Genomic DNA, 17,354 nt, shown 5'->3' on the forward strand with positions numbered 1-17,354 from the left:
CTGCTCTCTCACTAACCTCTACCACAAAAATACCCATGGGCTTAGTTGCCCAGGAGTGAGGCTCTGTTTATCTGAAGAGTGCCTTCCCAACTGGCCTGGCCTCCATTTTGAATCAGTACAATCTTGTCCATCTCCTGCATGTGAAAGCTCTCCAAGAGATCTCCCAACTGAGTATCTCACTTGGCAAGCATTTGTATTTTACCCAGCCTGACTAATAGCATATGGCTTTGTAATTCTGCAAGAACACAGGGCTTAGTCTTCTTAGAATGAGGTGCAGGTAGTGTTTGCATTCATTGTGATACACTTTGATGACCTTTCTGGGAGGCAGCTTATTCCAAATACTGACCAGAAAAATCTTCCTCGTTATTTAAGTGTTGTTTAATCACCCAAATTTATATTTTAAATATATAGGTCTTATAGGTGCAAGATTACCCAATGAAAAGACATCTTAAGATCAAGATACTTACAAAAAGCAGAAGCAGAAGTGGAGTTATAACAATGCCCTGGAAGAAAGAAACAAACAAACAAAAAAACCTTGTTAGTCAGGGAAGCAGAATAGTCTTTACTTCCTTGTATTTTAGTGCATGGAAATACACAATCATCATTCAACATCATAAAAATTAAGTAACAAGAAGTTCAACTTTGCTCTTCGTTGTGTATGTTCTTTATCATCTGTACGCCGATCATTTTATAAACTATACTCAGTACAAAGTACCTTTTTTTAACTACTGCTTTCCCCATTTTGCACCTAAGCCCCTCTATTCTATAAGATCCAATATACAGAAATATAGAACGTTTATTTTAAAAAACATATTAAAGCTCTCCCCTCACTGTGCTCTATCTTAACTTCACTACACTGCTCCTCCTTAGGGGGAGACTTGTGATTGTGTCCCATGCTACCCAATCCCAGGTCCTCTTCTGAGCAAAAGCCGCATCAACCGTGATGAATTAGGTGTCGTGACTGTGTAATGTAAACTGATATTCCCCAAGGAAATGAGCTGAGATCTCAAAACTCATTTCACTTGATTAGACTTCGTGTCTCACTGGTAGAAGGCAAGTCTTTCATCTAATTTAATCACACAGGACCACCTCAGCTTTCCACATCCCCCAGGCAGATGCAAGCAAAAAGATTTGTTGTCTTCACTGACAAGGAACAGGTTTAAAGCTGATGATTGGACAAAACAGAGGATTTTAAGTTTCATGAGAGCAAACTTAAAATGAGTTGTTTGGGTTGGGAGTTAACATGACATGCATCAGTTTCATAGCTGCAAATAGCAATTCCCCATCATCCTTCCATCTGACTTCAATATTTTATTATTGCTCAATAAAACGATTCTATCATTTAATGCATGCTAATTCACAAAGCTTGCTCAGAACCTCTCTAAACCAAGACTATTCTTCATCTAGATATGTCTCAAGAATAACTAGTCTTTCAGCTATTCACAAAGTTTATTACTTAAAGGACAAAAGTCCAAAACTTGCTCACATCCATCTCCAAGGATGCTTATTTTATGTTTGTTTTTAGCTCCAAGCGAAAAACAACTGAACAAAAAAAGCAGTCGTCCCCTGCTTTTCGTTTAACCTTAAGTAACAGAGCTTTACTTCTATCTTTTGGAAGCTAATATGAAGAAAAACCTTATACGACTAGTTTTGTATTTGCTTTCTGGGTCCAGAAAAAGTCACAGATCCAGACAGCTCATTAGGCACAGAGAGTTCCTATTGTGCTCTTAAAACAAAACGCAACAAGTAAATGTCACAAATGATAGCAGACAGGAAGGATTGAGGTGGCAACAGTTAAGCTGTGCAACTTGAAGGCTCTGCAGAATTAAAAAACATATTTTGAAATAAATAATATATGCCATTTCTGACTGCCCCACAGCCCAGCTATCCATAATCATTTATCTTTTTGCAAATGTCACAGCTGCGATAGATCATAAAACACTAGAAAGAGAAGTAGAAGCAATAAGAATTGCTTCAGGGAGTCACTGTTTACAGGGAGGCCTAAACAAAAATGCAGGTAACAGTTATGAAGAAATATAGGTGTTCAAGTATACCAGCTGTAGAGGAAGAAACAAAAGTTGAGGAAGGGAGAAGGCACCAAGAGCTGAACTGACACCTGCACACAGTAGCATCTATGATGCTTAGAATGCAGAACTGACAGTAAGATCTATATAATGTATATGCAACAGAGTCACTTCATCAGGATGACCAAACTTCAGCTTTTATGTACTACTAAGAACACGTGAGCCAGACTTTCCCCTTCTTCCCCTTTCCCCATTAACCACTATGCTGCACAGCTCACGTATTACTAAGTGCCTGAGTATTCCCTAAGCATCCCGTAATTTTGGGATGGCAGAACACCACTGCAGCAGGGTTCCACCTTCAGACCTTCGCATGACCAAAGAAGAGCACGGATGGAGTGGGGCGTGATGCACCAAAAGCATCCTGTATTCCAAATAAGCACTGAGTGTGGGGAGAAGAGCGCACACTGCCAGCCAACTCTCATTTAAATCTGAAGGAACTCATTGATTCAGCACCATTAGTCATTTCTTATGTGCTTCATGCCTCAGTACATTTCACAGCACTTTTATACACTACAAAAAAAAGCAAAGGTAAAAAACCAAGCAAAACAAAATAACCTTCCCCTTTATCTTGTTGATAAAGAAAGAAAGTGCCCTTCCTCTTTAGGATGGGACCTGTGACTTGGTATATATTTGCTTTAGAAGCTTGGCGATATTAACACAATGGGCAACAGCCACTGCTAATTCAAAGCATATGTCACAAAAGGAAACATTACCTCTGTGACAGTAACACTTCATAATTCTGTAAGCAGAGAGGAAGCAAACCCTGGTGTACATCATAAATAGATTCCTGACTGAGCTTGTTGAAAATCTAGCATTCAAAAGGTCAATTCTAGCAATTCTTTACAAAATTTTGCTATTAAACCTGGTGATCTTAATAATGAGAAGCAAGTTTCCTGTTGCCTCACCACAGAAAAGATTTACAAGGTTGAATTTTCCCATTTGCAACACAGATGCAATTCCCTGGGAAGATAAACAATTACCTGCCAGAACAGACAAGTTCATATTAAAAAAAATAGATGCTGAATCAGAGTAATTTGATGTTAATGTTTTATTTTGATAAGGAGCACCGGTTTGAAAAACCACAGGGATTACATTAAAACCAAAGGGGTTTTTTTAGTCAGTAGTACTGTGGTGACTGTGATAGTTTACAGGTGCAAGCAAGACAAGATTTGTTAGGGGAGAGAACCTGTTCCTAGACTGACTGATGGAGTTGGTAAAGAACAAACTCTGGGCACATGAAGCCCGTTTATATATTACCTGAAAACATTGGTGTGCTTTTATGTGCAAAAGCTCTCTCTTCAGGTTTCTGTTCCAGACGTGAAGAAGGGTTTACATGACGATGGTATATCTGTCTAACAAAAGATATTACCTTTCCCTGCACACACTGCCTTGCTTCAACACATTACCCCTTCATTAGAAACGTGCTCCTCAATATGCTCATAAGCATTATGTATCTCAACTCATACCCACTAAATAATAATATATAGAGTACATCAAGTCTAAAGCCTACTGATAGAAAATACAGACAATTATTTAGTTTTTTGAAGGCAAAACCAAAATCTGATTCACTCAGAATAAAGAAACAGTGACAGAAAACAGTTATTCTACACAGTTCAGCTCAGGCACTAGCAGAGGCTTCACAAAGACAAGCACATTCTTACACCGGCAGTGTGGCTGCTCTCTAAGACTACAACAGGCTGAAAAGCACAAAGAAAACTAAAATTTGAAATAAAGACTATCTTTTCTAAGTCCATTGGACACTAACACCATCAGAGAGGAAAAAGTAACTAAATTTGACTACGCTTTTCCCTGCCTTGCTTCCCAGGCAAGTGCTGTCAAATACATAGTGTATGGAGATAAACAGATTGTAGATTAGCACTTCCAGCAGAAGCTGAGCATCTGCCCTTGAGAATCCAAGGTCATTACACAGTTTTAGCATCTTCGAAGTTTGGGTGGAGTGTTAAGCTTTCCGACTGCTGCCCACAATGGAGCCAAAGTTGTAAAGTGACTGCCGTTTGCTATCAGCAGAAAAACTTTCAAGAAATCCATTTACACCTCTGATGTGAAAGACTGACTGAATATATTTCAATGATTTTAGTGGAAAAGGAAGAAAAAAATCTCAGACTGCCCTGAGACACTGATACAGCGTAGGAATCTGAATAGTCATTTACCTGCAAACACATTTCTTTTTACAGTGAAGATCATGAAACATGTCTTAATTAAGAGTTTAAATACAGGTTTGTGTGTGCAAGCATTGCATAAACACACACTTCAACAGCAAGGATGTACTTGGAGATCCATTTAATGTTATTTGCCTTGTACAGATAAAGATTTTAGGTTTTCTGTAAGTTTCATCCAGTACAGCACTGCTGTAGAGCAGATATTAAAAGGTGTTTATTCTCCAAAAGAATACGTAGAATCAATACATGTAATTTGTTGCCAAACTGGACAGCAAAAGGAAATAACGCAGTGGATTTGAAACTATGATGGCAAATCATTAAGAAAGAAATTATGCAAATAGTAAGAGGAAGGCGGGCACAGATCCAGAGGGACACATGGTAGAAGACGAGTAAGGATTATTGTAATGAGGCATGAAATACATGTGAACTTTCCTTCCTTTCCTTTACCCACAAATTTCCCAAGCAATTTTTCTTCATTCTTACAGGTCATCAGTATGACACGCATGTGGCAATTACTCGTGGAAAAAACCTTAACCAAAGTCGCATCTGATTTGTCTTAAGAAGTAGTGCTAGAATGGAAAAAAAAAAAAAAAAAAAAAAGTTTTCGTAATCAAGGTTCTAAACAAATGTGTATTTTCTGAAATCAATTATCTACTCATGCTTACTGCTACAGATGTTCCTGAATGCTTCATCAGAGCAGGAAACAAAAGGAGCAGAAGTGTAAGCAACATTATGTTATAAATTGAGTAAAGGTTAGTAAAAAGTTAACTGGGCAGCATTTCCATTGCTCCTGATAGGGTAAGATGTAAGAAAAATGGCTATAAACTCTGGATAATTTCATCAGAAGACAAGCAGGAATGAGAACTGAAACTCAATCTTCATCTGTGTACAGCGGTATTTCTCACATGGTTTTATTTCAAGAGTCACTGGCACTTTTTGGAAAAGAAAGAACAACCAAATAAAACCCAGTCTGCCCCCCCTGCTCCCAAATTAAAATCTGTGCAGTTTTTCCGATTACAACATCAGAGATAAACTTAACCTTGAAACCTCTATTATTTCTAGTTCTTACGTCCTTTGTTTCCTTACTTTTGTGCTTGGAAGTGTGTTTTTAAAGTTTTTTTTTCTTTGTTTTTGAGAAATTTGCAGACAACTTTATGTTTGACATTTCAAAAAGAGAACACTGCTGCTAGAAAAGTACTTCTAGGTCTGAATTAGGTGTGTTTGTGAGCAACAGACAGCTAGTACCAAAGTTCTACAGAATACAGATAAACAGATATTCTCAAAAAATCTGGTACCTTCACAATGGAAAAAAAAGTGGGTTCTCCTAAAGGCCAAAAAGCTTATTGTTCAGTGTTTTCAAGAACATGATAGAGATTTGTAAAGACCATGACAGCACGCAAAGCCAACTCTCAGTCTATTCAAATGAAGTAGTGTAAGACTTCCCTCTCCCCTCACCCCCCAGGCTTCTCGCAGCTCCACAATTCCACATCACAACGTGACACCTGTGTAAAACAATACTTATTAGCTGCAATACCACATTATGCATCCTCTTGAATAAACTGATTTAAAGTATAGTCCCATGCCGAACTGATTTGCAGTAATTTAATTTTAGACATCGTATAAAGAATAACTCCTGCTGCTGAAACAGGGCTTTCACAAACCTGGGTAACCAGCCAAAATCCTCAGAAGTAAGTTGCCTTCTCCCTCCTTCCACTTGTCCCCACTTACCTTCTTTGGAACTATGTAGAACCTCTTGACAGACGCCACAGAACAAGATAAAAACCCCTGTGCTAAATATACTCACTTGGTTCCAAACCAGAAGAGCAAAAAACACTAAAAGTCAGGTTGGGACTAGGCAAGTTCTTGTGCAACCATGAGTATGCACTGAGTGAAGAGGGGTCATAACAGAAAAGGTTCTGATAACAGGGTTGCGTAGGCAACTCAGTTTTTGAGTACTAAACAACTTTAACATGACGGTTTCAAGTCTGTAACTGAAATTATTTGGAAAACATTTCAGTGCATTAGTATTTGGATCAAATGGCTGCAGGAACCTATTTGAGACAACCTTTTTCCGGGTTCTTTAAACAGTTTTTAATATTTGTGTAAGCATGGCTATATGAACTATGCTTTGCATTTGTTCCTACTTAAAGACTACACTGGAGAGGACAAATTTTTGTTGAATGAGATTTTGAACTAGATTTCCACAATAAAACATAGGTTTTCCCCCCTTTCAAACTTCACATCCTCATAAGTGACATAAATGTTTGGTTTTACCTCTTGCAATCTCAGAGATTAACTTAGAACTGCACTTTCTGGTGTGCTTGTAATTTCAGTCATTGTCCCATGATGCGTCTTCAACGTCCCTGTGTTGCTCCCCTGTGGACATCACAGAAGCTCCTAATACCAAATAATCTCTTGCCTTTTGTGTTCCAATTGAATCATTTTCAAAATTATTTCAGATGCAAAACACGGGCCTTTAAAAGTCTCCTATCATACATCACGTTTCTGTCAGCTACTCCAATGACATTGCTGGTTCTGAGAAGGTTTATACAACTATAGGACTACAAAATAAAATATGTAATTTATCTCTTTTTTGTTCTGTTTTATAGCAAATGACTGATCTGAATTCTGGGAAGAACAAAGGCCTATGAATTGATGCTTTTTAGGATGCTAAATACACCCATTCTCCCCATAATAAATAATAGGAAAATCTGAAAAGATATGAAAAAAGCATGAAGTTAGTCACACATTTTTGTTAAATTCATAAACACTGTAGAACACCAAGGCAATGAACTACAATACAAAACTGAAAATACAATTCTATGCAACCTTAATTCAACTATAATTATAAATAAGTACCACAACAATAGCTTCAACTCATCCAATTAGGTCAATATTGGATTTTTAATAACAAAACTGTAAAATTAGAAGCGATATGACAAAATGGCTTTTGCTTTATCAGAGGGGACAAAACAAACCAGACTTCATATCATCTACTACATTATGCGTAGTACTTTGTGAATTGTTCCAGACCTTGTACCACCTGTTCTGTTGTGTCAACCTAGTGGCCTCTACTGTGGGAAGGGAAATTTTAAAAAAAAAAGAAAAGAAAAGAAAAAAATATATTAAAAGACATACTAGCATCAGATAACAGTAGGAATCAAAAGCATTTCCACTATTTATTAATAATTACTAATTGCAGATGTTCCCCTCACACATTTTATGCAAGTATGAAATCGAAAGGGAATCAAAAGGAATGTAAGCAGACAGAATTCGGTTCTTCCAACACAACCGAACCTAGAAACTGAAAAACAAAGTGATCTGAACTATTGGCAGTAACACTAACTACATTTGTCACAGATTGAGTGTAAAGAATAAAGCCAAAAGGAGAAAGCATTTTTTTCAGCAAGGTTGAGGTTCCAGTATCAGATTGAGAGTTAAGCCAAGAGTAGGAAAAGAGGATTTCAGGAAAGTAAAACTCCATGTAAGCCTAGTTTGCCTGGCTTCCCAGCAGAGGGCATCTTCAACACATTAGAAATTTTCTTCTTACACAGCAACAGAATAGTTCAGAACACAGCAGTAAGGATCCTGAAGTTTTAAAGCAACTATAAAAACTTGGGCTTCACAGGTGATACTGGGATAGTGTCTGGAATGATGCATAAAATACAACAAAAGTCTGAATCAGAGCTGGAAATGAGTGCTTCCATCAAACATCCTGAAACATCAGAACCTCTATATTAGCAATATTTTAAGAATAACTAAATGAAATTCAGTTAGATGGGAGCTGTCTGGCAGAGTGTGGAATAGCTCTTACAATAGGTGGAGGGTTGCTGCTGGGGTAACTGCTTCTGGCCATACTTCCCAAGTGCTGCAACCTCCTGCTACTGCGGCAGCTCCGCAGCGCTGTGTGTGACGGAGGAGATTTTGGTGGGCCTTTGATCACATATCTGGAATGGGATCAAGCCATATTCCCCACTCAAACTTGTAACACCTTCCTGCAACTTTTTGTTGTCTCTCTCTTGTGCAATACGTTCAAAGTCAGCTGTCTTGTTAACATCGTCAGTGATGATACTGCTGAGCCTGTAACTCCGTTTCCCATTTCCTCTTCAGTTGTTTTTGCTGGCCATTATTCCTGGACTCAGGACTTTCTTCCTCTCCTTTACCTCCCACTTCAATGAGAATCTTTTAAAACTTCCTCATACCCACAATACTTTTCCTAATTCCAACTCATTAAACCATTTTCTGTTCCTATTCAAATTTATTTCTCATGTGGTGTCAACAGAGAACAAGATCAATATAATTCTGTATGTCAGCATAGGAACTGAATTCATACACTGTCATTAGGTGGGCCTTCCCTAGAAGAGGCATAAAAGGGAACTTCGCAGTCATTGACACCCATGCATTTTTCAGAATGATCCCCTTGTTTTTGAAAAAAATCACTTTGATACAATCCTGTAATTTCTACAATGCAGGCAGGTTCCCACACCATATATCATGACCTCAGTGGGACTGCGGAGGAAAGACGCACAGCTTGCAGGATTAGTATGTCTGTAGGTGTAAGCATGGCCCTTTCTTGAATAAGAGTTTAATGTATAATAAGGATATAATAAACTTACAGTTACGTGCTTTGGGGTGTATGTAAAGTGCAAGGTATGTTAGTGCAGTGTGAAGGATGCACCACCATTTCTCCTTTGTTTCGTATGTAGAAAGCAGACATGCAGTAACATATACATTTTAGAAGAAAAGTTATTTTTCCACCTAATCTTTAAGTCTGTTTTCTTGCAGAAGACATTTACAAAGGATCTGAGTTTCTCCTGTATTTGGATCAATGTCGAGTAACCAGCAAATGCTAATTTTAATTACTAAGAAAACATTACTAGCAAACCGTGCCAGCCTCAGCACCCGTGCTATCACAAAACATTTGGCGATGTGAAGGGATGGCACACTAGATGGTGCTGTGGGACCTTCCAGGGAAAAGAACCTCCTAAAACAAGTTGTACTGTTAAATTAGCCATATAGTTGATTCCGCATTTTGAAACATATTAAAAAGTCCTGAGTCACAAGAGAAACCAGAACAACAGAAATGGAAGGAATACACTAAGCAAACATTCCGCTTTGACTGACACTGCTTTATAGAACAGCTAAGTGCCCCTCTTCCACGGCAATGGTTTCTCACCTCTCCTTCCCACAGCAAGAGAAAGCAGTTTTTACACTCTCCACCAGTCTTACTTCACAGGGTTCTACATGTAAAACAGAATTGCACCAGTGATGTCTGAAGTCAGAGATGTGACCGAGCAAGGCCTCTATGTGAAGCCTTTTCCATCCTTCCTTGTGAGCTGGACTTAAACACCCTCTGTAGCACTCAGTATTTTATTCTGCTAAATGTTTAAAAAAATATTTTAACTACGAATTAACTTTTCCTGCCATGACAATCAGTTGTGTGAAAGAAAATGGACGCATGAGGGAAAAATTACAGAAACCTGTGAGAAAAGCTATGACAAATACTACAGAAATGAACAGTTATAAGCAGTTATCAAAATTGATTCTACTTATTTCTTTCTATAACTTTCCTTGTAACTGAAAAATATTTAAGTAGAACAGTTTCTGCATAAACACACCATCAGTATATGAACCAAAGCACGTTTAATTTTGTTAACATAAACACTATATTTAAATAAACTCCTATCTCCCTCTTTTTTTTTCAAGCCAAGAACCTCATATAGTGCAAGTATAAAACACTGTACAACACCTCTTCGACATATGGAAGAAAATAGAAACTTTATAATGGGCAGGAGTGTTGTGCCAATAAAAACCTATAAGGATTAATTATGAAACAGTAATAGTAAAACACTTTCTTAGCATTGCAAAGGTTTCTTGGGACCTACTATTCAGAAATACCACTTAAAACATCACTGAAGTGCTGACATAATTCTCACATTCACCCAAACTGTGGGTTTGATCTGAAATGAGATACATCCCCCCACCCCGCCCCAAATCAAACCAACAGAATAGTTTGTCTATAATTATTGTTATAGATAAATTAGACAGTTTACACTGGTTTTGTCAGGAAAATGTCTCATCAGCCAAGGTGCTAACTACACTCCTTAAGGCAAGAAATGCCCTCCAAATCCCCCGGGGTAAATGATACTCAGGAGCCTTCAGGATCATTTCCAAGTCTGCTGGAAAGTTAAGCTATTAATAATTAGTTTGAGAGTGAGCTCACTCATACATTCTTCTTTTCCTTTAGTCTAAGTGCCCTGAATTGTTTTACTAAAATGAATCACAAAGCTCATTCAATCTGTTTCCACTATTATTCCCAGATACGATTTCCTCTCAGAATTGAGTATTTCAAAGGCCAAATCCAACCAAAATGCACACACGCATGTATGTGTGCGCAGGCGTATACACAACCCCCCCAAACCCAGCCCCCAATATGGTAATCTATATTGCTTGTGTTCTGTGCTGCCTGCCTGGCCCCAAGTCATCAATAATGAATAGAAATGTACAGCTACAGCAGTAGCCTGTGTCATGGGCTTGTCAGGGATTTTTGAAAAGGAACAAAAACACAGGTTTGCCATTTGATTGTGCCTTCTTTTGCAAACACAGGACAGACAAAATAAAGGGGTATTTAAAAAGGGGTAATATAATTAACCCTTTTTGTACTAATTGACAGTTTCTTCCACCACACAGAATGGAAAATTATTTGTTTGCAGTGAAACCAGTATTCTCCTAGGCCCGGGAATTCAACAATAATGTTGATTCTGAGAACAGGGAGGGGAGGTTGTTTCTATTTTAAGATAATGAATACATATGCTCAAGAGGAGTCAAATACCATGGTTTAAATAGAGGGAGGAAAAAAAATGGTTTTGTTTTCCTAGGAACCCAGCAAGTTCAGTCTCACATAAAATTGTTCCTGAAGAAGAAACTTAATGCATGCAAATGCATAAACACATAGTTAATGAAAGTAACATCATTATTAAAAAATATGCAGATCCTAATAAATTAGTGCTTAAAAAAAGAAGTGGTTCTTGCTGCTATTCTTTCTTTTCAATGTTCACAAATACATTTCTACAGACATTAGGACTGTAGTCTTACAGGAGTGATTATCTCACGTTTTACAAACAGAACACACCAGCTGGTATACTACCAATCCACCCCCTGGGGAGGGTGGGTGACAGACTACAAAATGTCTACAGGACACACACAAACTGAACTGATTGAAAACCCAGTTGTAAACCCAAATCTTTCCTGCTTTTCACATCTGCATAAATTCCAGAGTAAGTCCTGCATTAATAAAATTAATTAACAAAAACATTAACTTCCATAGTAACTTCTGTAGTAGATGAGTAAAATATTCTCCACTTTGAAAGATGTAACTGAAGATGCAGCCTTGTCTTCAAAAAGCCTGGAACTAGATAATCTGTGTAAGAAATTAAACTATATAAGCACGTACTTTCAACGGGGCATCAAGAGCAAGACATCTCCATTCAAATTATGTTGCCAGGCCATCTTTTCTAGAAGCCAGTAACAAATAAAAGCACATGGTTTAAACACAACTGAGGAAAATCTTCACAAAGCAGCAGTCAATAATACTATTTAAACAGCCTACTCTGTGTTCTGACCTAATGTTATCTTGTGATAACTGTTTTTAATGGTTAGAATGGGATATTATAGTATTCAGCTGAATTGAACTGTGCATAAATCGCAGAACGTTCATGGGTTGAATATGTTATGAATGACTGTGAATAACGAAAAAGGAACATAAACCACCTTTCTGTGGCAGATAATAAAGTAACTGCCTCAAAAATTACAAGTACACACTATAGCACGCTAAGATTAAAAAAACTCAAACCACAGAAATGTGATTCTCTTTAAATTGACTGATTAAATTAAGGTAATTTACTAACAAAAGAAACTTTATTCTGTTTAAAGAGTTACTGAATTATTTTATAGCAGAAAAGTAGTTTCTCAATTCTAACTCCAAATATACTTCAGCATGACCGGACTGATTATTATTCATCTCATCAATTCTATACAATCAGTAAGAACTGCTTCTTTTCTCCTACTGACGTGTTTTTGCCATTTTGCAAGTGCTCAACCACTTCTCTTCTAGCCTGCTGTCCAAACACAGGGTTGAGAGCATAAGACTTCTGCGTTGTTTTGGATATCCCCACAGAGTAGACAATCTGCTTAATATACATTTTAATGTACTCAATATGCACATCTGCAACAAGAAAATGCAGAGGTTTATTCATATGTAGTGGAATGGGCCAAACCCCCTGTTCTTGTTATCAATGCCATACGAGCCTCAGACTCAATATCTTGAAATTTTTTATTTTCTTTTAACCATCTGCTTCAAAGATGTTCATTTTTTATATGTTATCCACTAGATACAGATGCAGATCTTGTATCCAAGACAAAAGAATGGTGCATTTGTTCAACTGCAAGCTATCACTCAAGTCACAGATGACCTACTGGGCCAAGGTATTGCTTATAGCAGTCTGTCCCTCAGCACAGCATCCTAAATCACACATTCCACCTGCTGAAGAAGCTGACAACCGCTTTGAAGCATGCAGGAAACCGGTTGAATCTACAGTACTGTCACATCAAAAGAGCTCCGTCTACACTGATTTTAAGTTGGCAGGTCCAAGGAAAATTCACCTCCCTGAAATGCACCTCCACAAGTCCATACTGCCTGGCTCACATCTACCATCTGCCCTTGCCAGGAGACAGGAGTGCTGCCTAGGGAGGCTCTCAGGCTGCCCAGCGCTGCCCGCATCACCCGAGCACTGCAAGAGGCAGGGTACTGCCGTGAAGTTGAGCACAACAAGAAGCACCAAAGTCCAAGTCCACTGCAGCGAGCTTTTTATAGTGTCCTCTGACAAAGATGGCACGTCACGGTTTACCTCGGAAGGGTAACATCAGCGCACTCAGGACGTACTGAGCAGGTAAGTTGTAGAAAGGTAAAAACCCAGGCAGAGGCAACCTAAAGAACTAACTGTTAAGAAAAAAAAGGGGGGGGGGGGGGAAGAAAGAAAAGGGGGGGTGGCAAATAAAACTTGGCTTTGTACTTCAATTTCCTGTACGGCTTCTGCTGCTGAAACTTGTCATCAGAAGGAGCCTGCTTTTCCCCTGTCTGATATGAATACTGGTTTTGCATTTAAATCATCTGCCCTGAAATGTGGATCTTTGATTCAGTAACATAACAGAATATTTCCAGAGGGGGAAAATTGTTTCTGAAAACAAAACAGTCCTAGTCTAGCAGAGACTGCCTAGGCAGGGAAGGGAGCTGGCATGTGAGACTGGAACCAAATGAAGAGAAAATATTTCCCTCACAGCGCCCACAAGAAAGACTTTTTTTAATTTGAGCTCCCAAGAGCTCAAATGGCAAGACAGCATTAACTTGGAAGGTGTTTCCTGCTTTACAGGAAGCAAAACAAGGGAATAACTAAAAGATGTTATCCAAGATTTCTATCTTCCCCTTTTCAGGGCAGGAGTCTTCAATCTACTCTGTGCTCAGGGAATCCCAGCTCCCTAGATAGCTCCTTTCTGACTCCTCCTCAGGCTTTGATCCAGCTCTTCCCAAAGAACCACTGCAAGGCTGGAAGTTCACAGTATGGCATTAGACCATTTGTGTACTTAAATTTCCAAAGACCCCAGTCCTCTGTATCCAGAATAATTCTCATTCCACACGTAAAATACATTCCTTTTAAAAGTTAAAACCCTTGTAATTTAGTTAAATGACATGTCACACATTCACAGAACCTCATTAGTTGAAAGGACAAAACATATCCCTAAGGCCCTTAATTTTTACTGGCGAATTCTATGATTTTCTAACCAAAAAGGGATTTGCTTGTGTCTGTTTTGTGTGCGTAACACTCTTCATAAACTGCTTCACTTGGTGGGTGTCAGACAGGGCTTCTCCACAGAAGTTGTAGAGTAAGTAAATCACCTGCTATTTCTAGAGCATGGGAATTGTGGAGAGCGCAGCAGGATTTAACCCATCCTAAGATTAACAACTGGCCTGATCCACCGTTTGCCTCGTTGATCTAACAGAAATCAAGATATGCAACCTAATACTTACTGTTACACAACATTGCGATCTACCAGCTGTAACCACTTGGAAAACTACAAAAACCAACCCATCATCCATCTCACTATTAGCTGTTACTAACTAATAGTTACCTGCTACAAGGCAGGGTTAAATAGCCTCACCTTGTTGTTCAATACAGATTCAGCTCACATTCTGCAGACAATACCTTACAAATAAGAAATACAACAGCTCCTGGCTGCTTAGGTATGAAAAGTATGTTTCATCAGAGGGGATCCTTACCCACCCATTTACTCACTACCGGTTTATTATCAGACCTTTTCATTCTAAGGGTAACTTCTGTGTGAAAAAGACATAATTTCCTTTTTTTTTTCTCCTGAAGTTTTGCTGCATACTCTCATGCAGGTAACAGAGTCAAAATAACTGCTTTGTTTTTTTATAATTACACATAAGTGTTTCTCTTCCGTATAAAGCAATTACAGGCAATGCAAATGCACGTAATGTAGGTTTGCATAACACTGCAGTGGGCAAATCATAATGCTTGTTATTAAAAGGCAACAATACCATCATCCCTCTCATTTCTGGATCAGACACAAAGGACATCAGCCTAGCTCATTCACAGAACAGAAATAACCATCCTGTAGGCTAAAAGTAACGAGAACTGGGGATGGTCATTCCCGATATTGGTGCTGTAAATGAGCTGCAAGCTATCTAAAGACTTGAAAAGTTTTTTTAATCACACTGTTTTACTGAGAAGGTACACGAACTAAAGAGTTCCAGGATCAGTTTGCCAGATGCCTACTGGGGGTTTATGCACACACACCAAAAAAAAAAAAAAACAAAAAAAAGAGAATGAAATAAAACTGCTGGGTTATTTTTGATATATCTTATGTAAGGCTTTTTAAAATGTAAATATTATATTTAAATTAGCATTTCTGGTTTGCCTACAATCAAAAGCCTCTAACATCACAAATGATGACAATGAGGTGGCCTAGCAACCTAGACAGACAGACACAGGAAGTTCAGTCAGTAATAAAAAGCTCTGGCTGTCTGGCTTCAGGGAGAAGAAAATTGCTTGGATGATCACTTCAGTACTCTGCTAGGTGATGCACTATTTTATTCTTTCTGATAGCTGCAGTTTAAAAGAACTCAAAACAGGAAAATGTACATGTAAAGGCTGAGCAAAGATGTGGACTGAAGCTTTATTTTGTTTGGTTTCAGATTCACAGTTTTGATAGAGCCTAGGGAGCCAGAGAGAGAAGAAAGGAAAGTGTCCCCAAGCGCCTGACAGTATCAAAAGTGAAAACAGCAGCTTAAGTTGCAAGCTACCTGTAGAGTGGGTCTAGGAGCAAGGGGCTCTGCTGGGGAGGGGGGAAAGCCTTTTTAATGTTAGCAGGTGTCACTACAGTGTACTTGCCGGCAAAAAAAAATGTATTTATCAGGTCATGGTCACAATTCAATTTCTTATCATGATTCACCACGATATAAGGAAACGCACTGTTGTTCTACTCGCCAGCAGTTTTTTGGTAAATTTACACTGCTGCTCCTTATGAACTCAAGCCTGAATGTGCTGAGCATTTACAGCTCCTCCCAGAAAAAGGCAGCATTCTGCACCTCGCAGAAAAGTATGTTTTAAACAAGAGGTTGTGTCACAGCTGAAGATTGTTTCTCCATCCCTCTTCACTCATAATTATATCTAGGCAGTTGCAGTGCTGAACTCTGCTATTGAGAAGCTTTAACTTCTATCAACATGACTGGCTTTTCCTTAGTCTTCTCAAGGCTCTTTCCTTTCTGTTCCTCTCTTCTTTTTTTCCCTCCTCAAAATTTTTTCCCAAAAGACCAAAAGTATAATCCTCCAAAGAGCTAACTTCCAAGTGCACCTAACATTTAAGCCTATATCCAGCAGGACGCTGAGGTGCCCTGCATTTTTTTGTCATAGATATGTTTTTTGAAGAACTCTTAATGATGAGACCAAGAAACACCTTCTAACTTCATTACTAGTATCAGTGTTGAAAAAACTCCAAATATTAGCTTGTCATCAGTCCGTCACAACTACTGACTACTTGATCAGACCCTGAGCTGCAATGATGATTGGCAAATAAATCTGATCTGGTCATTTATCCAGCAAGCACAGAGCATCAAGATGAACATTTCTAGATTTGACAAGTAATTGCTGTATTAAATACCATACATGTACATTTCTCAGAAGTTGATGGCCCATCCATAGAATACTTATTACTACCAGCAATAACCATTCTGGATAAGCGACTACTCTCTTCCAAGGATAATAGCATCTGCTTACATAAAGGGTTATTTTTGGCACATTCTCAAGGTCTTCTTTTTCTGTCCTGCTGTCAGAACTCTAAATCAGCTATGCACAGCACCTACAGTGCTCCTGCATACTCCAGGTAATTAGCCTTTCCACTAATCAGAGAGCATCTCTCATCACTGTAAATGTACAGTACGCTGCTTGTTCCTTAACCCTCAGGTTTCCTCTGCTCATTTCTTAAGGAATTGACTGAACACAGGTTACCTTGAACTACTCTTTCAACGCACACCATTTAGATCTTTCCAAATAAAATCATTTCTGAGCATTTTGCTGGGAGCTGAATTTAAAGACATGAATTATCGATGTTTCAGCTAAAACGTATCCCTGATCTTTCCCTTTTCTTTTAGTAGTTAAGAAAATAAAAGCTCACAACGTGTTTCCTTGTGACCATCTTCACATGCCTCTTTGCTTGAAAAATTGATCACCTCAGATAAAAACTAATTGATGTATGTGATTTATTAAGACAAGGAACCTGTGTTTAAAGAGAAGAAGGCTGCGGTAAGTGTCTGTGCTCTGACAAATGGCAAAAAATACAGCTGATTTAACAAATGAGTGCTCAATCAATGATGCACTGAGGCACATGACAAAGGGAAGTCAAAATCCATTACATTCAAGAACCTCCTTTAAATTCCACTTCAGTGCACTGACCCTGTTGCTCAATGCTAAAGACTTTACAAGGTTTTCGGAAACATTTAGAAGAGCTTTTGTTT

At 38.5% G+C, this 17,354-nt stretch overlaps 1 protein-coding gene across 10 annotated transcripts in view; it reads right to left on the minus strand.

The window, feature by feature from the left end:
* SLC10A7 (solute carrier family 10 member 7) overlaps positions 1-17,354 on the minus strand; it is a 156,852-nt gene that overhangs the window by 53,696 nt on the left and 85,802 nt on the right. For 8 of the 10 annotated variants that reach the window (XR_012628811.1, XM_074867420.1, XM_074867425.1 and 5 more), the window contains one exon: positions 468-503. The exons of the other annotated variants lie outside the window; for them this stretch is intronic. Coding sequence is in view for 7 of the 8 variants with exons in the window: in XM_074867420.1 (XP_074723521.1) it covers positions 468-503 (36 nt within the window). In the remaining variant the exon portion in view is untranslated. The remainder of the gene's footprint in view (positions 1-467; positions 504-17,354) is intronic. 10 annotated transcript variants of the gene reach the window in all.

The sequence above is a fragment of the Strix uralensis genome, chromosome 4, assembly GCF_047716275.1.
Source record: "Strix uralensis isolate ZFMK-TIS-50842 chromosome 4, bStrUra1, whole genome shotgun sequence".
Taxonomy (NCBI): Eukaryota; Metazoa; Chordata; class Aves; order Strigiformes; family Strigidae; genus Strix; species Strix uralensis.